Below are 21,851 nucleotides of genomic sequence, written 5' to 3' on the forward strand. Positions count from 1 at the left end.
GACCAGCTGTCGAGCGGGAGATGCGCGCACATGTGAGGCGGAGCTGAACTGGGGCGACGGCTCACGTGCCCAGAAAGGGTGCTGCGTGCTACCTGTGGCACGAGTGCCACATATTCGCCATTACAGTTCTAGGATAATGTTTTTGGAAGCAAATATTTGTATAAAAAGTATCTAAATAGCAATCAGAATAATAAATCCAGGCAAACAGGAAAACAGTTTTCTCCCATCTAAACTGAAGCCATAAAAAGCTAGACTGGTGGTTTTCACAATCTTATTCTGGCATTTACTACAGAGGAAATATAAATTTTATCTGAAATATGTGCTTGATTTTACTATACAGTCTTTGACTTATGACTACAATTGGGATCTAAATCTTGGTTGCTGAATGAAGTGGTTAAGCGATATGCCCACATGAATGATTTGCTCAACAACCATAATATGGCACTCCTGGATGAGGTCATTAAGTGATCTCCAGAGTGGTTAAGTGGACAGAGTGAAAGAGCAGCCTACCATAGGATTTTGGCTTCCCTCTATGCGTGGAATAGAACTTTGAGATCTGAGCTCCGTTTTTGCAACCTGTTGGAATTCAGCTTCTTTCTGTGCACAAAGAAAACGCCTTTGCTAGGCTGCAGGAATGGAACTTGGAGTTCCAGCATCCAGGATCCATTTCTGGAGTCCAGTGAAGGAATTCAGGTCCCCTTGGCAGGCAGCTCTTTCGACCAGTCCCAGAGATAAGAAGAAATCTTCCTTGTTGGCCTCCCCATTGGCTTTCTGGAGAAACTGGTAGAGAAGATTACAAATGGTGATCACATGATTTCAAGGCATTTGGCAACTAGTTGTAAGTACAAACAGGTTGCCAAGTGCCCAAAAAGCATTGTGACCGTGAATGGGATGTTTTATGAGAGCTGTAATTACTTAATGGAACATAAAGTACCCTTTCCAAGGCCATTATAATTCTGAGTGGTTAAACAATCGGTTGTACGTTGAGGACTACCTATATATAATTCTTTTTTTTAAAAAAACTAATTATTTTTTTTCATTTTCTTCAATATAATTCTAATTTTTGTATTAGATTTAATTGTTAAAATTATATCCATTCTAAATAACTAATCCATACTAGAAGGCAGGCTTTACGTACTTAAATACCTAAATGTTATTTATGAATACACTGAAATCAGGTGTTTAATTTTTCTTGTTTGTATTATTTTTCAAATTTTTATTTTGTTAATTGTTCCATTTGAATTGAATGATGAAATATAAATAAACAGAAATCAAGAATTCTTCTTACCATAGGTATACTGTTATACTTCAGTTCCTGAATGCATAATCATTATTTGGAGACTCCTGTGAGTTTATAGAAAGAAATATAATTCATTATAAAGCATTATGAAATCCAAAAATGGATTTATAGGAGTTTCAGTCAATGCAAGAATTAGCCAAATACCAAGCACATGTATTTTATTAAAATTTAATTATTTGAAGCGAAGATTGTCAGTGACTTTTTAATATTAATTATGACTATTTAATATATACACGCACACATTCATGAATAGACTGTATTGAGATCTGGTTTCTAAAGGGAAAGGTGATATGGAATGCATACACATCATACCTATCAGCACCTCCTTAAAGTAGATGCACTTTCATCAAATTTGTGTAACTGTAGTTGTGTAAATCAGAAAAGGAATTGCTGGTAGTGCAAGATGAGTGCCTTTACAGAGGAAAAGGAAGGGCTATTCAGTGCTAGACTACCGTCTAATCCTTTGACTGAAAAGGGGTCTCTGGTGGCTCAACAGACTAAGCAGTCTGTTATTAACACAGCTGCTTGCAATTACTGCAAGTTCAAGTCCCACCAGGCCCAAGGTTAACTCAGCCTTCCATCCTTTATAAGGTAGGTAAAATGAGGACCCAGATTGTTGGGGGCAATAAAAGTTGATTTTGTATAATATACAAATGGATGAAGACTATTGCTTAACATAATGTAAGCCGCCCTGAGTCTTCGAAGAAAGGCGGGATATAAATTCACATTAAAAAAAAACACTATACTACATGGCAAACTCATTAGACAGCATTAATGAGCAAGAAGCAGGATATGGGAGAAACCAAGTCTCATCCACTGATTAGTATCTTCGCGTGATAATTATGAAGTATAACATCATAATAGCTCAGGGGCTAGGACCTTGAGCTTGTTGATCGAAAGGCCAGCAGTTCGAATCCCTAGTGCTGTCATGTAATGGGGTGAGCTCCCATTACTAGTCCCAGCTTCTGCCAACCTAGCAGTTTCGAAAGCACGTAAAAATGCAAGTAGAAAAAATAGGGAACACCTTTGGTGGGAAGGTTCTGTGCGCCTTTGGCGTTGAGTCATGCCAGCCACATGAATAATAATAATAATAATAATAATAATAATAATAATAATAATAATAATAATAATAATAATAATATTTTAATTTGTATACCGCCCTTCTCCCGAAGGACTCAAGGCGGTGAACAACCAAAAAAAATACAAAAAACAAAACACATACAATATTAAGAACAACCCTTAAAAAACTTATTCAATTGGCCAAAAATTTAAAATAAAATTACACCCTATAAAATTACAGAAATTTAAAACCCATTTAAATCAAATTAAAAAAATTTTTCTTTTTTTTAAAAATCAAGCCAGTCCAGCCATACAAAATAAATAGGTTTCGCGGCGAAAGGTCCTAAGGTCAGGCAGTTGTCGAAGTCCAGGGGGAAGCTCGTTCCACACGGTAGGGGCCCCCACAGAGCCCCTACCCTACACGGAGACGTCTACACAGAGACGTCTTCGGACAGCGCTGGCTCTTCTGCTTTGAAACGGAGATGAGCACCGCCCCCTAGAGTCGGCAACGACTAGCACGTATGTGCGAGGGGAACCTTTACCTTTTAATCCCATGCAGCTATTCAGCCAATCTGTCCTCTCTCCAACAATATCCACTCAGCAGGTGATGAAACAGGGATGTACATTTGTCCCAACTTCATTCAACTCCTCTATTAGGCAAACTATCAAAAAAGAAACACCATGCACCTACAATGGACAATAAAGAATTCTTTGCCCTTAATTGGCTACGATAAAATTCTACTGGAAATATAAACGTAAGTTTCTTAACCTAGATTTACAAAAAGACCTAAGCTTTACTTAAAAAATCTGAAACTTAGGCATGCTAGGAAAACCATTGTCAGATATCAAATACCTTACCAGCATTTTGTGCCTAGATGCAGATGAGTCTGTACATTAGCTAGACTCAATCTTCACATTTTCCAGAAGGGAATGAAATGGCATACCAATACAGTAACATCCATGCACAAAGAAGAAACTGAATGAATGCCATGTCTATGTTACTCCTTTTATTCAAGACTTAAAAGACTCGATTACACTTCTTTTAAAAGAGACAGGCAATATACAGATGCTAATCTTATTGTGCCCCTTACCGCAGATATGACCTCAGAAAAATGGCCAATTTAGTTTTTTCTATATAATCTTATAATTTTCTGATTTTAAAATTCATCACATATTTTATAATATTATGCAACAATCAAAGTTAGCTAACAAATGTATATTACTTCATTTATGTTAATAGAGTTATCACTTAAGAAGTTAAACATTCTAATTACAATTAACTTACAATTAAATATTTGAAGTTTTTAGTGATGGATAATTTAATCATTTTAGTAATTTAGCAAACTAGCTCTGAATATTTTATACTATTAGTTTTATACATTTTTTCAACTCTTATTTATTTTATAATGGTCTACCATTTTACATGAATTTACCTTTTTCTTTTAACATAGTGTTTTTATTTGTAGTTACTGATAATAATAAAGCTATTACCGCTAGTGCCTATATACATTGTTCTCTAAACTACTTTGCTCACTTGAAACTTTATCACTGCCTAACCCTAACATATATACACACACTATGAGATACTTTTTATGGCAATTAAGAATTTTTCTTAATATAATAAATAGCACATTAAGAGCATATGCCCACTATATGGTGGTATTATGTATACTACAAACTAAAATTTGTTCAAATTATATCAATAAATGTTTGTTTCCTAAGAATGCATACTTCTAGCCATTATTTTCTAACCTTGAGAAAAAGCTAGATGTATTAGAAACTACATTCTATAACCAATTCTTTATTAATGCCACTTTTTTGTCTTTGTCAATTTGTTGGCTCTTGATGACTGCCTGGAGAAATCTCTGCAGTGTTCTTGGTGAGGGTTTTTGGAAGTGGTTTGTCATTGCCTTAGGGCTGAGAGTGACTGGCCTAAGATCATCCAAACTGGCTTCATGACTAAGACAGGACCAGAACTAATGATCTCCCAGTTTCTAGCCTGATGCCTTAACCACTACCCCAAATTGGCTCTCTAGGTACCGTATATTCTCAATTCCTTAAGTATTTCTATAATACACTATACAACATTCTACAACATTCACTACATCTGTTTCCAGAGAGTTCTGGTTTAGTATGAGTGGATTAAAAAATCACGCTTCATAAAAACAGTTTTCTATTCATTGAATATTTGAAACGATCATAAGTTGTGTAGCTGAAAAGGGTATTCATAATTTCTAAGGTTAAAAGTGTTGAGACATGTTATTCCATAGCTAATCTTGATTTTTTGTAACTGAATAGACATTATTTTGTTGGAATCTTGCTTCCTGGAAATCTTATAGATTCATGCTAAGTCATTGTGATACTTTTAGCTACCATATTATCTGTTGGTCTTCAATTGCCTTTGATTCTTCCAAGCAAGATGATCTTCCTAGATGATTCTTACCATCACACTATATGTCCAAAATAGTTAAGCTTTAGTTTTTTATTAGCATTTTTTTGTCTATTTTTCTCCATGTAGTATTGACTGTTTTATTCTTACACTCTATAAAGCTCTCAATGAATTTCTTGAGCACCACAATTCAAAGGCATCCATTTTTCTTCATTCACCTTTTTGAATATTTTCAAAGCCACATTTTACAACTCAGAAAATTATCTTGACAATATTGTTCTTGAGAATGTTATGTCTCTGGCAATACATGTAGTCATCAACTTATAATATATTTAGTGAACGTTCGAAATTATAATGGCACTGAAAAAGGTGACTTATGACTATTTTTCACACTTGCAACCATTGCAGCATCCTCTGGTCACATAATCAAAATTCAGATGCTTGGCTACTGGTTCATATTTATCAGCTGCAGGGCCCTGGTGTCATGCAATCACCTTTTGCAATCTTCTAACAAGCAAAGTCAAGGGAGAATTACTCAGATTCGCTTAACAAATGTGTTACTAACTTAATAACTGTAATGATTCACTTAGCTGTGGCAAGAAAGCTCATAAAATGGGGCAAAACTCACTTAACAAGTTTCCTGCCTAGCAACAGAAATTTTGAACTAAATTGTATCCAAAGTCAAGAACTACCTACATTGTCTACATATGGTTATTCATTAACCTCATATCCTGGGCTTGCATTTCTGTGTATGCTTTGTACAGATATATACATGCATAAACAGAGACTAAATTTGCACAACATGCTAAGTTTTGTACAAATAGTGCTCAACTTATGACCAAAATTGGGACCAGAATTTCCATTGCTAGGCAAGGTGGTTATTCAGTGAGTCACACTCAATTTTATGGTCTTTTTGCATGGTTGGCAGGTGAATTACTGCAGTTGTAAATTGCATCTTGCGGTCGTTAAGCAAATCCAGCTTCCCTCATTGACTTTGCTTGCTGGAAGCTGAGTGGGAAAATCGCAAGTTATCGCATGACCTGGGATGTTTGAGACATTTTGGAACATCAAGTTATACTTCATTTAGGTGAATTGCCTTCAACTTACAAATAATTTTTAAATTCAATTTTAAACTTTTAAAAATGTAAGTTTTTGGATAAAAAAAAGCAAAAAGAGTGCTCAGATTATTGATTGTGGAAAATTAGCAACAGATTTACGATTCAGGTGGACTTTGATTTGTAATTTTAAATTATTAGAATTCCTTTCACAGGAAAGTGGAACTTCATGGGTTTTCTTAGGTCAAACAAGGTAATGGACACTAGAAATAGCTGGAATATAAAAAAGAGGACAACTGAATAAAAAATGTAAAATATTTTAACAGTGTGTTCTGATGAAAATTTATGAAAATTGATCTTGAAATATTTAGAAATGATGAATAGATGGATTGTTAAGGAAGTAAGAGAACAACAAATTATTCAGGATAAATTTGAAATAAATCTGAGTTTAGATATAAATGTAGCAAGCAAACAGCATACAGAAAATGATGTAGTTGATTTACAAATGAAATAGGATTATGCTTCATCCAAGCAATAATCCAGAAAAGAGATGATATGCTAACGTCTTGAACACTTTTTTGAAAAGTGACCAAAAAAAAAAGAAGTCCTCTTACTGTATGCCCAAAAGACACCTACAAAAGTTTTGAAATATTTTTTTGGGAAAGAACAAAAAAAAGATGACAAGAAATTAACCTCTGGGACTCCATTGCAAGGAGTTCGGAATGTTAAAATTTTAGAGAAGGAATATAAGGTTGGCTTATTCAATCAAGGTTATGAATGGTTAAGAAAGATAATTAGCTATATGTGGCATCCTTCATTGGACTTTTGCTGATAAGTTAAGAGAGAAGAGGTGAAGAGAATACACTCTGGAACTTAGGAGAGGTGATAAATTACTTAAATTTTTTGCACTTGTTGGGATGAAGAGGGAAGTTGGAATGAAAAGTGATGAACGTATGAAATGAACTTATGAGATGGATGGCCATACAAATTTGATATGCAAGTAAATAAGTTAGTTTTTATTCATATTTTTCTTTTTTGTATTTTGTAGTTTGTGTACTTTTTCTTCTACTTATACTCTTCAATAAAATTATTTGGAAAAAAAACCAGAAGTATAAAAATTCCAAAGAAGAGACAGCAGGCTAACCATGAAGCAGGCTAACGAATACATTAATCAAGGAACTATCAAGGAGAAAACCAGACCGCCACCAAAACCATTTTCTTGAGCATGTTTTAGACCTTAGTGTTTTTCAGTACCTTTTTTGTTTTCCGTTATGCTTTGATCTTTGTATTATATGCTTTATTATGCCACTATATGCCCAGAATCTATTAGGATTGCAGGAGAATATAAATACTGGAAATAAATATTACAACTAAGATGCTGATGATACTATCTGTTCAATCGTGTCAGATTCTCAGTGATTGTGTGGACCACTTCTCTCTCTATTTTCCTAACTTAAATGGCTTCTTTCAGTTATTTTATGCTCTGGTCGGGGTTGGCTTTGATGGCGTCTAGTCAACATGTTTTCTAGCAGCCTCATTTTTAAATCACCACTTTCAGCATATCTGCCTTTTCCAGTTAGTTTAATCACATCATGTGTCCAAAGTAAGGCAAAATTTTATGATTTGGCTTCTAGTGAAATGCCTGGTTTTATACGTTCTTGTCACCTTTGCTGTCCAAGGTTATAGAATAGAAGCCAAATTGCACATGGAGCCTTCTCCAATTCCACAGCTCAAACAAATTGATTTTCCTCTTTTAATAGTTTTTTCATGGTCCAAAAACTAATGTATCAATATAGTAATAATACATTACAATAGTATAGGTAGCTAACACCCATCATCCTCCAAATGCTTCCTAAAAAGTTATGTTTACTATTTTTCAGATCATTAGTATGGCACTGATCTGACAGAGAGATATTGGTAATGAAACACCATTGACAGATTGGAATGCATATATCAGTTTCACACACAGAAGGCAATCTTACAAAAAATAGAAGCCAAATTGCACATGATTTTAAGGTGAAAACAGCACTCTGAACTGCACAACAACCAATTTCACAGCAGTCAGCATTATTTGCAAATTTTTGGTGGTCTTAAAAGAAAGACCTTTACACATTACCAATCTGGCAGGACACTATCTTCATCTTATTATGGGAAATGGGTAAACCTGTCACTACAAAAGATAGCCGAGTCACATTGTATTACAAAATCTTCAGATACTGCTGAATTATTGTTGAAATTAATTTTTCACCATTAGCTATGTAGATTAAAGTTGCTAATAGTTATTCCATAATACTCTAAGCATCACAGACACCTTAATCCTGTTATAGCTTCTTATGTTTCTATTTTTGGCAAATGTACAAATCACATCTAAAAATTACTTGTAAGCACTTTAGTCTGGATTGCTTATTCCTGGGTAAATCTACAGAAAGTATCAGAGTAGTTAATCAGAAAAACTATCAGAAAAAAGGGGAATCTACACTTATCAAGAAGTGTTTAAGTACACTTTGTGATTTATTTTTGGGCTATTCTTAAAGCCTATACCTGAAAGGATTTGGAATTATGCAATATATGGTGAGCCACAGATTACACATCCATGACTCAGATGAAATTGCAGCAGACAGACTCTAATTGTTGCAAATGCTACCCTAGAAAGCCCACAAACTGGATGAATTATTTTAAATAGCTACTTCAGTTTACTTAATTACACTAAAATATTTTAAAGAAATTTAAGTTATATATATATCTTGCAACAATTTAAGTTCTGCTATACAGTAAATAAAAATTACAGCACTATGTATTGCAGTATTGTCACATAGGTAAACCTTTTCCTGATTTCCAGATTAATTTGTTTACAACTACAGTCTGTTCCAAAACAAAGAACTATGAACACAATTAAGTCACTAGGTGCTTATGCATTCTGATTTTATAGATCAAATATAATGGTTTCTCTGAACAATCAAGAAAAATACAAGTGATGCTTCTAATTAATCCAAAAAAAATAATATCATGACAATTATTTGGAAAAAGTCTACAGCAGAATAAAATAATCATTTTACTTTCTGCAATGTTCAGTTGAAAGGGCTAATTGATAACTGCTTGAAACCTAAATATTCATATGGGTGCTTGACCCACCCTCACTTTTTTTAATAAGAAGAACAGCAAAAATTAACACATATATAAATCTTTTTAAAAACAAACAACAGAAAAATCTATTAATCTTCAATAACTTCTTTGCAACAATATAATTGATCCTATCCAGCAGAATTTCCTTTTTGAGATAATGAGTCACTTTTACAATTTAGAAACAATATGAATATAAGTTCAGCTAAGTAATTAAAAGTTTCAGAGATCACATTAGTTCACTATCATTTTTGAAACTTACAAAATTGAATTTTAAAATTTAGATCAGAACTACTGCAGGTTCAAGTCCCACCAGGCCCAAGGTTGACTCAGCCTTCCATCCTTTATAAGGTAGGTAAAACGAGAACCCAGATTGTTGGGGGCAATAAGTTGATTTTGTATATAATATACAAATGAATGAAGACTATTGCTAACATAGTGTAAGCCGCCCTGAGTCTTCGGAGAAGGGTGGGATATAAATGCAAATTAAAAAAAAAACTATAATACTCACATATGTAAGTCTGTACATATGGATATTTTGCATAGATTACTCATAAAATGGGGACCTGGCTACAATTTTAGTCTAATCATATGCTAAATAAGGTTTTAGATTATCAAAGAGATATTTGTGCATCATTTTGCACATTTTCCCATAACTGATTTATTTAACTATCAAACTGATATGAAAGGTTCTATATAGTAATGCTTGCTTACATGCAGAATTATCAAATGTACTTATATCTTGTACATTTTAAGAATCTACATTTTTCAAAGTATTGAAACCAAATTCTGGGAAAATAGAAAAGAACAGTAAGTACTGTTTCTGATTTCTAATAATAGTTTTTAAATACATGGCAATTACTATCAAACACCATAAAGCCAATTTCAATAAGAACAGAACAGAAAGGTTATCTCGGAATAATCTGTAAAATATACACATTGCACATTGCATAGTGAAAATACTTAATTTTTATTACTAAAATTATCAGTTGTAATATGTGAATAATTTTTAGACCACAATTTTTAAGAAATCTCAATGGCTGCTTTAATACACACAATTAAAAATACAGAGAGAGTAAGCAAATAGATCCAAAAACAAAGAATTTTATACGGGGCAAGGAATAGAAATAGTTCCAATCCACCAAGCAATCTAAGAAATGCATGTTAAGAATAAGTAAGGGAAAGGGAACATTTTTAATGTCATTTTCAATGAAAACTTGACATGTATTTATTTTATTGAATCAAAATGCAACATCCCAGACTTCAAAGCCAGATACTTTTTGACATCACTAATGAGAAGTATTCTGACCACCAGGAGGCAGTGTGTGTCTAGTTTTATTATGGTTGGGACTCATTAGGTATATATAATTACATATCTTTTCCATTGGGTTTATCAGGAATTGAATTTGCAGGTAATTGCACTTTAGAAGACTATATATCTCCTCAAAATGAAGTCAGCAAAACAACATTGTGCAGTTCAGCAACCTTTAAAAAAAACACCAAAATAAATACTCCATCACTGTTATCATTGCCTCTCCAAATAGATTGTCAAGTGCTTCCAACATCTCCAGATCCATCAATTCCAGTTCTGCTAGCCTCTAATGAGCTGATCAGCATGGCAAGTATTCCTTTGCAACTAGTAATTATTTTTAATTCATCAATGTGACCCTTTCACTTTTACAAGTTGTACGATTCATTAGCTTTAAGGAGATACTCAGTTCCAGTGGTGAATGCTATTGCAGGGAGAGATAAGGAGAGTCATTGGAGGGCATGACATAATGTAACATCTGCACTGTCTCTGGTCTGAAACCTAAGAAAAAGTGGACCGTATATACCATGCTAAGAAGAAATGTTAAATAATTAGTACAGTATTTTCTAAAGCAGAAACAAGCAACCAGGTACTTTGCTATATTAGTTATGGATGACAGCTTAAAATCCTTACCAAAGATTAGCGCACAGTAAATTCTCATCAGCCGGAGAATTTAATTAAATCACAGTGAAAGTGTTCTGGCATAATTATGATCCCACACTGTGCATAAAAATAGATTGATGAATCAGAAAGTAATCTTTTATACCATTACTCAAAATTATGGGATAAAAGAACTAGAAAATTAAGCTTAATCTTTTAAAATTAAGAACAGAGGTTATCCTCCCTTCTACATAATGTACCTCTTACAGACCGAGAGTAATTCTTGCACTCCGAGGGAGAGGAGCTACATAACTGTGTGTAAAATCAACATGTCAGGAAAAATTAGAAAAGGGACCAGTGACATCTAAGGTGCAAACTGGCTGGTGGGTGTGCTGCTGCCGTTGTATCCACCAACGTTCAATGGTACAGGAAGGGATTAGTTTAGGCAGCCCACTTCGTCTGGAGTTTTGAGTAACAGGCCTCAAGTACTGAGCCCACCCGGGGAGCCGTCCGTCAACCAGTCGGAGGGAGGCACCAAGCCCGCTGTCACTCGCCGACACAAAATGGCTGCTGCGGGGCCAGGCTGCAAAGCTGCGAAGCCTTTCCACACAGCAAAGCGGCAGCCTAAGTAACGACCGGGCCAACTCCAACTCCAACTCCATCGCGTTCCCATAAATCTGAGGGCGAGGTCCATAATGAAGAAAAGGCCCCGGGGCGCGGCTAGGATCCGGGGAGGGGAGATATAAGCCTTTCCTGTGGGTGAAAGGTCAGAGGGGCGGCGGCGGCACCAGGAGGAACTACTTCTACCGCCCAGCACATGCATAACGGCATCTTGCCACTACAGGGCACGGAAGAGGCCGCAATTAAGCACCACCACGACGACGCCTCGCCAGCCAAGAACCGAAGGAAGGGAAGGCCTCTCTGAGCTGGGATACCACCGGCGGCGCTTCGGCTCCCTATCCCCGCCCTCTCCTCCTCTTACCTGTCAGGCGCAGCTGTAGCTCTTCGGGGTTTATTTGTCGGTAGCGGCTCTGGATCTGGGAGGTCAGAGTTCGTGACCCCGCCTTCTACGTTCGGTCCTGTCCCGTCGTGTGGCGTGGCGTAACGTTCTGTTTCCCCTCCCCCTCCGCTGTTAGCCTCCGCCACCCGCAGAACGGCTGCGCATGCGCAAAGTCAGCCCGTAGCGAGGGAAGAACGGACGTCACCGACGAAGGAAGGAAGGAAGACTTTTGCCTTTGGTAGCCGCAACAATGAGGGAAGGGGAGGGCAGGGAAACAACACGAGAACTAGCTAAACATTTTCTGCGCGTGCTCACGGGCTTTCCTGTCAATCAGGTTTATTAAGGAGACAAGTGGAGAGAGCTATTGGAATGCCTATTCTGTATTCCGGGCATTTTTCAGAGAGAAATACTAGGAAGATGTTTTATGGCTTTGGAAGCCCCCGAAGGATTTAGTCTAAACTTGGACACTAAGAAGGACTTGATCTAATTAGTACTTAGATGGGTGGCCACCATTACTTTAGGCTTTACTGGGAAATCGAGGAAGCACTTTCCTTTTTTGCCAAGAAACGGTACACTTGGATGCGTAGAAGCCCTTGGGATCAAGTTTGGAAAGCATTTTTAATCTGGCATGTTATTTAGCATGCTTTAGAAAGTTGTTTTTGTCTTTTACGAGAGATCTCTTTTTTACTTTAAACACTGAGATGTCAGGATCGAGGAAAGGAACTGCAGGCAGATATTCAAGATGCCTTCTGAAAATCTTATTTGCTGTCAAAGTTAGAAACTATCAGAGCTTGCTATTGGTAGCACAGTATCACTAAAGGGGGCTGCTTCATTTTGCTTACCCCTTTGTCTTTATGAAAAAGCTTGAACACCACCCAGTTGTCAAAAGATGACATTTCATTAATCTCCTGCCACACAACCTCAGAAAGCTTGAACCCAAACTCTTTAATTGGGAGGGGGGAAAGAGATGAAGAATTACTGGGTTAAGAATATGCTTTGTTTTGTTAAGCTGTTGGTTCTGAGGACCATATGTGGAAAAGGGAAATAAGGGCTGGTGTCATCAGCAGAATCAAGTTTCTCCTGTAGGAAAGAAAGGTGAAGGGATTGGGAAGTCAGAAGACGACTTCTCTTGCTCTGTGCTGGTTTCCCAATGGTCTTGGGAGAGCATAGAGACCTCCCCGTCCACCTAGAGCAACGGCCCCCAACCTTTTGGGCACCAGGGACTGGTTCCGTGGAGACAGGTTTTTCCGCAGACTGAAGGGGGTATGGTTTTGTGTGCTGTGTGCATCCCATGGATGGGGCTTTGCTTGTCTCTGACATGTTGCAGACCGGTGCCGGTCCGCAGACCAGGGTTGTTGTGTCTTGCCCGCCCTCAGAGCAGCCGGGGCCTTCTTACCTGCTCCCGAACACTGAGGAATGTATGCCTCCCGGCCCAAGTCCTGGCTCCATGCCCACACAAACTGCAGAAGAAGGAGCATCTCCCGGCCCCAGCCCTGACTCCATGCCCAGGCAAACGGAGCAGCTAGACCCCTCCCCCTCCTCCACAGCATGTGAGCCTGAGGAGGGTTTACTCCCAACAGCTGATTGGAGTGACCCTCGCATCAGAAGATTGGATAGGCGGAGGCAACAGAAGGAAGGGAGGGGCAGGCCTTAATGAGTGCTGAGTCATGGAGCCACACCCCATGGCCTATATAAAGGATCTGCTTTCTGGCAGTCTCTGAGTCAGGCAAAAGTCGAACTTATCTTGCTGAAGTCACTTACTGGTCTCCTGCCTGCTCTGAGGACTTTGCTAGGACTTTGGGCAGAGCTGCAGAGGCAAGCCTGATTCGGATTTCCCTGACCCGGCCGTCAGCGGAGGAGTGGGACACGACAAGGGTTTGGGAACCCGACCTAGAGTGTTAATCAGTGTGGTTTAATTTGGAACGTGAACAGTTCTCATCCCTGATTAAAAAGGCTATCTGGTTTTACAGATAGACCTAGCAAGGACTCAAATCTCATGTATCTCTCTCTCTACCTGGCAAAGCACAGAGAATTTACTTCTCAACGATATCCTAGTGATATCGTGCTTTGTAAAAAATTTCAGATGGTGGCTGGAATGTTCAAGGCTAATCTGTCTCTATATCCACTGCAAAAGGTTGCAATATGTTTGAGGATCAGCCTGCTGCAAATGATGTGCCACTTTTTGCCAATTTTACTGAGTTTAAGAGGTTGCCATCTGATCAGAGTTTAAGAGGTCAGCTTCAATTACTGTGACTTATACTTCAATAAGATATTGATATGGGCACTCTTGTTTCATGATGGCTATTCAGATCCATATTTTAATGAATTTATAAATCACATTTGAGCGTCATGGCGGACTAGGGGCCTCAACACTTGCCTCACACTCTGAAGCTTAAGAGTTCAATCCTAGGTAGCAGTAGATGTTTCTCTCTTAGGGCAGAAAAAAAATATCTACTCCAAACTCCACATAGATGTCAGGAAGGCATCCAGCCAGTAAACACTCGGCTCCACCCAGTCACCCTGACTCTGCCCCTAAGTGAGTCATAAAAAATTATAAATTACAAAAGTACTTTGCATAGGGTGATGCTGGAGGGTGTACAATCGAATCTCCAATATAATATGTAAACAAAAGGGGCAATAAACCAAGTGACAAGTAAAAACTCCCCAAAAGTGCATCGTTCTCTATCCAGCAGCCAGGTGAGAAGACTCACAGCCTACATTTTATCAACTGGCAATGTTTTAAGATTGGAATCTGAAGCATTCTGGTTGTGTCACATCTTATTGGATGGACAGAAATGATGAAAAAAAGTTGGTCTCAGATACCCAGGCCTTTGTAAATGGGCTTTACAGCTCATAATCAGCACGTTATTGTATCTGGAAACTTACTGACAATTGGTACAATTCATGTAGCAGAGTTATTACATAGGCACACCTTGCCATTACTACCTGTACAGCCATATTATGGATCAGGTATAGCTTCCCAGTAGTTTTCAGGTAGAATCTAATTGTTAGATATTCTTCTTCTGCGCGTGCGCGTTATGGCGGCGTTTTGAATACTCACGGAGAGTGCGGCTGGTGAATCCCTGGGTCGTGATGCCTTCCCATCGCCTGCCTAGCTGCTGGTACTCCGGCCCGGCTTTGTCATCTTCTCGGCAGCCGGGAACGAGGTCTTTGGGCCTCATTGGACTCTCGGTTGCCGAGTACGGGGCCGGAGTATGCTAATAAGCAGCGAACGGCAGCGAATGGCGGCCGCCATGTTGGGGGGGGCGCGAGAAGACGCCCGGCGCGACTCAGCTGTTCTCCAGCCGTTTCGGCTGGGGAAGGACATCAACACCAAAGGACACCAACGAGGCTGAGCAGCGTCCCACCATGTAGGGGGGGGCGCGAGAAGACGCCCGACGTGACTCAGCTGTTCCCCAGCCGTTCTGGCCGGGGAAGGATACCAACGAGGCTGAGCAGCGTCCCGAACATTGTTTGGGGCGTTGTTAGCCACGACTGCCGGTTTGGGGCGTCGCTAGCCACGACTGCCGGGATGGGACTTGTATGGCTTGGACATCCCCCCCCCTTTTCTCCCTCCTTTTTCCCTCCTTGGGGACCGGAACATCGTTTGCTCCCCATTGCTCCCCATTGCTGGTTCTTGCCACAGCCTGCCATAATCACCGCAATTGCTATCTGCGGTCGATTTCTTTTTTCCTCAGTCGCTTCTCCATCTGGAACTGAGAGATGGCTTCCACAACTTCATCATTGGCTCTGTGGCTTGTTAGGGCCATAAATGGGCCCAGGACTAAGTGGGCCCAGGACTAAGACCATAAATGGGCCCAGGACTAAGACCATAATCGGCTGGCCTTAAGGAGGAGACATGGATGGCATGAGGGCATGGACGTCGTTATCTCAATTTGCGTACTGTACGGGGCTTTGTCCCGTAACGGTGCGCAGCCGGGAGAGTGTGGGAGACCTTTTCATTCTTGTGGTCCCACGGACTCCTACGGACTTGGACCCATATGGTTGGCCATCTTTTATGGGCCCTTGGTGATCTTTGTTTACGACGGATACATCTCTGAACGGCCTAGGATGGACACTTTTACCGCGACTATCTGGACTATCGCTCCATGAGATATACACCCGCCGAACTACTACGATTGCGAGGTTCCCCGCCGCAAGAATGGCCTCCGTTATCGAGGGCCTACCTCAACGAAGGGTCTTGGGACCCAGAGAGGTGGCACGAGCAAGAAGAACTTATGGGGTTTTTTAAATAGATTTTTTAATAAGGGGTTTTTAAGGGGAGGGAGGGATTTGACGGGTGGGGGTGAAAACCCGTCGGGGAGGGATCCAGCCCCTGTGCTAGTTCGCAGCACTTTGCTATCTTGTCCGAAGGCGGCGGGGGAGGGCGATGTTCCAGGTTCAGAGGGCTTTTCGATCTGTACGGTAAGTGGGAGGGGCAGATATGGCGGGGGGGGGAGGCCGTATCGAGAGTTGGGAGCATGTGTTCGATGTCTAAATGCGATCGCGTGCTCCGGCCCCCCAGCCCCCACCCGTTCCTCAGGTGGCCATGATCCTCAGAGCTTGGACCTTCGGCTGATGTTGTGTAATGCCCGGTCCGTGGTTAACAAGGCCCCCCTGATCTGCGATCTTATTCAGGCGGGGTCCATGGACCTTATGGGCATCACGGAGACCTGGTTGGGCCCAGAGGGGGTTCCCTCGTTGAGATGTGTCCTCCAGGTTTCCGAGCATTTCATCAGCCGAGGCCCAAGGTAGGGGTGGGGGTGGCGGTTGTCATTAAGGAAGATCTAGAGCCGAGGAGGCCACTGTTCCTCAGATTGCCGGCTGTGAATCCTCTATGTGCGGTGGGGCCATAGGAGCCAGTTGGGCTTGTTGGTCACGTACCTGGCTCCTTGCTGCGTGACCACAGCCCTGCCAGAGCTGTTGGAGGTGCTTGCCGCTGTGGCGGTTGAGACCCCCAGACTTATTGTTATGGGGGACTTCAACCTGCCGTCAGTTGGCTTGTCATCAACGGCAGCTCGGGAGTTTGAGGCTTCCATGACGGCCTTAGACCTGACTCGAATAAATGATGGCCCTACGCACATGGGGGGAGGCACGCTGGACTTGATTTATATCTCTGGTCAGTGGTTAAATGATCTGGTACTAGATGATTTAGTAACAGAACCAATGTCATGGTCCGATCATTTTCTCCTTCGCCTCGCCTTCCGACCCGCCATTCACCATCGCAGGGAGACGGAACCTATACGTTGGTTCCGCCCCAGGCGCCTGATGGACCCTGAGAGGTTCCTGACGGAGCTTGGGCCTTTCCCTGAGGATCTGGCCCACGGCACGACTGAGGAACCCGTCGCGGCCGGGGAACAGGCCGCGCGGGGCCTTGGACCGTGTCGTGCCTTTGCGCCTCTGACCCGGCGAGGTCTCGCCTGGCCCCTTGGTTCTCCGAGGGGCTGAGGGAGATGAAACGCCGCGAAGACGCCTAGAGAGCACTTGGAGGTCCAGTCGCCCGGTTGATCGGACACTAGTTAGGTCCTATACTAGGACCTACCTAGTGGCAATGGGGAGGCGAGGCGATTCACGCCCACCCTCATTGCGCCGGCAGATAACCGCCCGCCGCCCTGTTTGGTGACCCGCTCCTCCTTCATCAGGAGGTGCGGGATGACCCTTGCAGGGACGTGCCGAGGAGTTTAGTGGTTATCTATACGATAAAATCGCTCAGCTCCGGATGATCTGGACCGAATTTGGGATGATCCAAGCGGGGGAGAGGAGGCACGTCTTGTTGAGTCTGTTTGGGATCAGTTTGATCCTGTGGCTCCCGAGGACGTGGACAGGTTATTGGGGAGGCTCCATGCCACGACATGTTTACTGGACCCGTGCCCTTCCTGGCTGGTACTGGCTACTCAGGAAGTGACACGAGGCTGGCTCAGAGGATTATCAATCCTTCTTTGTGGGAGGGAGTTTCCCCCGCCGCCTTGAAAGAGGCGGTGGTGAGACCCCTCCTTAAGAAGCCTTCTCTGGACCCAGCTATTTTAAGTAACTATCGTCCGATCTCCAATCTTCGCTTTGTTGCGAAGGTTGTAGAGAGTGCTGTGGCTCGACAGCTACCCCAGTACCTGGATGAAGATGTCTATCTGGACCCGTTCCAGTCCGGTTTCCGACCGGATTCAGCCCAGAGACGGCTTTGGTCGCATTGGTGGATGATCTCTGGAGGGCCAGGGACAGGGGTTATTCCTCTGCTCTGGTCCTGTTAGACCTCTCAGCGGCTTTTGATACCATCGACCATGGTATCCTGCTGCGCCGGTTGGAGGGATTGGGAGTGGAGGCACCGTATATCGGTGGTTCTCCTCCTATCTCTCTGACCGTCGCAGACGGTGTTGACGGGGGCAGAGGTCACCGCGAGGGGCCTCACTTGTGGGGTCCCGCAGGGGTCGATCCTCTCGCCTGCTGTTCAACATCTATATGAAGCCGCTGGGTGAGATCATCAGTGGCTTTGGGGTGAGATACCAGCAGTACGCTGACGACACCCAGCTGTACTTTTCCACCCCGGGCCACTGGAGCTGTTGAAGTGCTGTCCCGGTGTTTGGGGGCCCGACGGGTCTGCATGGGGAGGAACAGGCTCAAGCTTAATCCTCCAAGACGGAGTGGCTGTGGATGCCGGCATCCCGATTCAGCCAGCTGCAACCGCTGGCTGTTGGGGCGAGTTATTGGCCCCAAAGGATAGGGTGCGAACTTGGGTGTCCTCCTGGATGACCGGCTGTCGTTTGAAGATCATTTGACGGCCGCTCCAGGAGGGCCTTCCACCAGGTTCGCCTGGTTCGCAGTTGCGCCTTCCTTGATCGGGATGCCTTATGCACGGTCACTCATGCGCCTGCTACCTCTCGCTTGGATTATTGTAATGCTCTCTACATGGGGCTCCCTTGAAGTGCGTCCGAGGCTTCAGTTAGTCCAGAACGCAGCCGCTGGTGATAGAGGAGCTGCACGCAGCTCCCATGTAACACCTCTCCTGCGCAGGCTGCACTGGCTACCTGTGGCCTCTCGGTGCACTTTAAGGTGTTAGTCACGACCTTTAAGGCGCCCATGGCTTAGGACCTGGGTACTTACGGGACCGCCTACTGCTACCACATGCCTCCCACCGACCCGTACGCTCTCACAGAGAGGGACTCCTCAGGGTGCCATCCGCCAAACAATGTCGGCTGGGGGCCCCAGGACGGGCCTTCTGTGGGGCCCCACACTCTGGAACGAACTCCCCGGCTTACGCCAGATATCTGACCTTCGGACATTCCGCGAACTGAAAACATATCTTTTATTCGCGGGGCTGGCTTGAATGAAATTTTAAACTTAAATTTTTAGCAATTTTAATGGGGTTATTGGTTTTATGGTAAATTTCTTAAATTTTTCAGGCTCATTTAATAAGTTTTTAACTGATTTTAATTTTGTATATTGTATATTGTTCTTTGTTGGTTTTATTCTGCCTGTACACCGCCCTGAGTCCTTCGGGAGAAGGGCGGTATAAAAATCAAATAAATAAATAAATAAATAAAATAAATTGGGTAAATCCAGTTAGTGGTCAGTGCCTCTTTATTGAGGACATTATTTATTGCCTTGAAATGACTAAATACATAGATTCTAAACAGCAAGTACCCAAAAATAATGTCTTGGGAAAGATTTCAGCCATTCAACTACAAGTATGATTGAAAGATTATTTAGATCTTTTTTACAGTCTGGCTTCAATCAGATATAGCACAGAAAATCCATACCACTGTGCTCATATTCCTGTATCTCTTAAGAAAAATTTAATACTAACGAACTGATCTTGAGATATTGCTGGAATGGGTTAAGTATTTGCTAGAAAATTGCAACTGGAGATTTATTTGTCCCCATGGCACATGAATTATGAGGCTCCAGAAGGTTCTATTCTTCCGGAACACAAAAGTGGTGGCCTGTTGAGAATAGTGACCCAGAAATGTAAAATTAAATGTCATCAGGAAAACTGATGCTTGACAGATGTTTTGAGGTTGTGATGAAGTGGATAATGACTAAAAAACTGAAGCTCAATCCAGATGATGGTTAGATTATTGCCAAACCTAACAATTAAGGGATAGTCCGTATTAGACAACACAGCACTCCCATAGTGCATAGTTTGAGGGTTCTCTTATTTTCTATCCCTGGAAATTACAGTGTTTGTTCTTAGAGGCCAGGAAGTCCAGTGGTTACTTTTGTTTGCTAACTTCAGCCTTACTATCTTATTTTCTGTGTCTTATGTTCTAATAGTTTTGTAATTATTGTAATGTACTCTCTGAGGATAAAGCAAAAATACAAAAAAAAAAGAACTGAACCCACATGAACTTCTGGAAAGAAGAAACTTCTGCCAACTTAGAAGGACCATCTTAAAATATAATTTAGTTTAAAAACAAAATAGTTTAGAAACAAAATGGGCAGCTATTTCATTTTTTCTTTTGATTCTAATTATACAAATTTCTCTATGATTTCTGGATAAAAATATTTATGCTTGAATCAGGCATATAGATAAAAATATCTGGATAAAGAAAAAAGCCATCCTCTTGTTGCTTGTTACCCACCTGAACAGCTAATGTTGCTTGACTATCCAAAGAGAGTTCTAGTGAGATTGTTATATTTCATTAAAAATATTTGGGCTTTTGCTGCTAAGATGCTTCTTTAATTTCCTGGGAAATAGTCTTGTTCAGGCTTCAGTGAAAAAAGCCCCACACAAAATCTTCCTTATATAGTATCAGAGAGTGATCAGATGCAGCATTATGGAATATTAAAAAGATAAATAACATTGTAAGAGATTAATGTACAATTAATGATTATAAAGTGACTTGTACATAGCCTCATGTAGGCCAATGAATAAACTTAAACATAGTTGTTTCAAATATGAAATAGTACTTATATGTTTGGTAGAATGCACAGTAGAGTTTAGTTGATTTACCAGAGATTAAAAAAGAAATCCTAAAAGCTTATTGAAAAGTCTTGCATTTTGCACATGTGAAATTAAATAACAAATGGAAAAAGGTCTTTGGAACAGACCAGAGAAATATCTTGTTGCACTTTTTCACTTAATGATACTGTGGTTTATAAGGTTCTGTAACTTAAGGAAACTTTCAAATTAAGTTTGAGTTTCAGAAATGATTCTGACCATTACCAAATGTAAAACAGTGGCAGAGTTTAATAAATAACATATATTGTATGACAACAAGTATTCACATTTCTTTAAAAATCATTATGCCTGAACCAGAGACCAGGTTCAGACCACTCTTTAAAAAAAGGCTTTGCCCAGCCCTGTGCCAATTTATTGACTTTAACATACAGAACTGTAATATCATTTAGTTATCTGACAGTGTCTTTAAACCCAGAATGTGCTACAATATTGTGGCTTCTTGAAAAGCTTCTATCCACCTATTGAAAAAGAGAAAACATTATTTTAATAATAAAACCACAACCCCATTCCCATATACACTCTCATTAACCTGCCCACCAGCCTCTTCACTGAAATGGGAAGCTGCTAATTGAGGCATCTCTTTCTGTTGTAAAGAGAAGCACAGAGTTTTGGCACATATGAAACAAGCAGCTTTTTTTCAAATCCTTTCTTCCTGCTCATTAGAAATCATTTTTTTAAAATCACGCAGACATTGCTAGGCAAAAGGCTGGAAACAAGTGGGATTTAAAATAACCCTTTAGACTTGAACTACAATTTGCAGAAAAAAGCATTTGCTAAAAATAAGTACTGTATGAACAAAAAGAGTATCTGTTCTGAGGATTAACTATTCTCTAGGGAAATAGGAAAAGCTAGGAATTTTTGTTTTTTTGCTATATCTACTATTTAATGCTTTCTTGTTTCTGATAATTAGGTTATTTATTTCATGATCTATATATTTCTCTATGGGAAACACATTCTGTAATGTTAGTTGTGCTATATTTTTATCTTCTCTGCTACTGCATATTTTATGTGTATTTAAAAATAGAAAAAAATCATTTTCATTTCTTTTTAATAAAAGTTTTGATTC

General features: G+C 40.8%; 2 protein-coding genes across 15 annotated transcripts in view; both read right to left on the bottom strand.

Annotated features, from left to right (window-relative positions):
• The window catches only part of NR2C1 (nuclear receptor subfamily 2 group C member 1), a 34,462-nt gene extending 21,876 nt beyond the window's left edge, over window positions 1–12,586 (bottom strand). For 4 of the 13 annotated variants that reach the window (XM_058190035.1, XM_058190038.1, XM_058190027.1 and 1 more), the window contains exons 1-3: window positions 2,902–11,807; window positions 1,289–1,344; window positions 511–780 (exon numbers count right to left, since the gene is read on the bottom strand). In XM_058190035.1, coding sequence (XP_058046018.1) covers window positions 511–513 — 3 coding nt within the window. In that variant the 5' untranslated portion in view covers window positions 514–780; window positions 1,289–1,344; window positions 2,902–11,807. The other 9 variants (XM_058190034.1, XM_058190029.1, XM_058190031.1 and 6 more) reach the window with 8 other exon arrangements.
• An 8,407-nt stretch (window positions 12,587–20,993) lies between these two features.
• FGD6 (FYVE, RhoGEF and PH domain containing 6) overlaps window positions 20,994–21,851 on the bottom strand; it is a 69,435-nt gene continuing 68,577 nt past the window's right edge. For both annotated transcript variants that reach the window (XM_058191409.1, XM_058191408.1), the window contains one exon: window positions 20,994–21,243. In XM_058191409.1, coding sequence (XP_058047392.1) covers window positions 21,207–21,243 — 37 coding nt within the window. In that variant the 3' untranslated portion in view covers window positions 20,994–21,206. The remainder of the gene's footprint in view (window positions 21,244–21,851) is intronic.

Source organism: Ahaetulla prasina, chromosome 7 (genome assembly GCF_028640845.1).
Source record: "Ahaetulla prasina isolate Xishuangbanna chromosome 7, ASM2864084v1, whole genome shotgun sequence".
Taxonomy (NCBI): domain Eukaryota; kingdom Metazoa; phylum Chordata; class Lepidosauria; order Squamata; family Colubridae; genus Ahaetulla; species Ahaetulla prasina.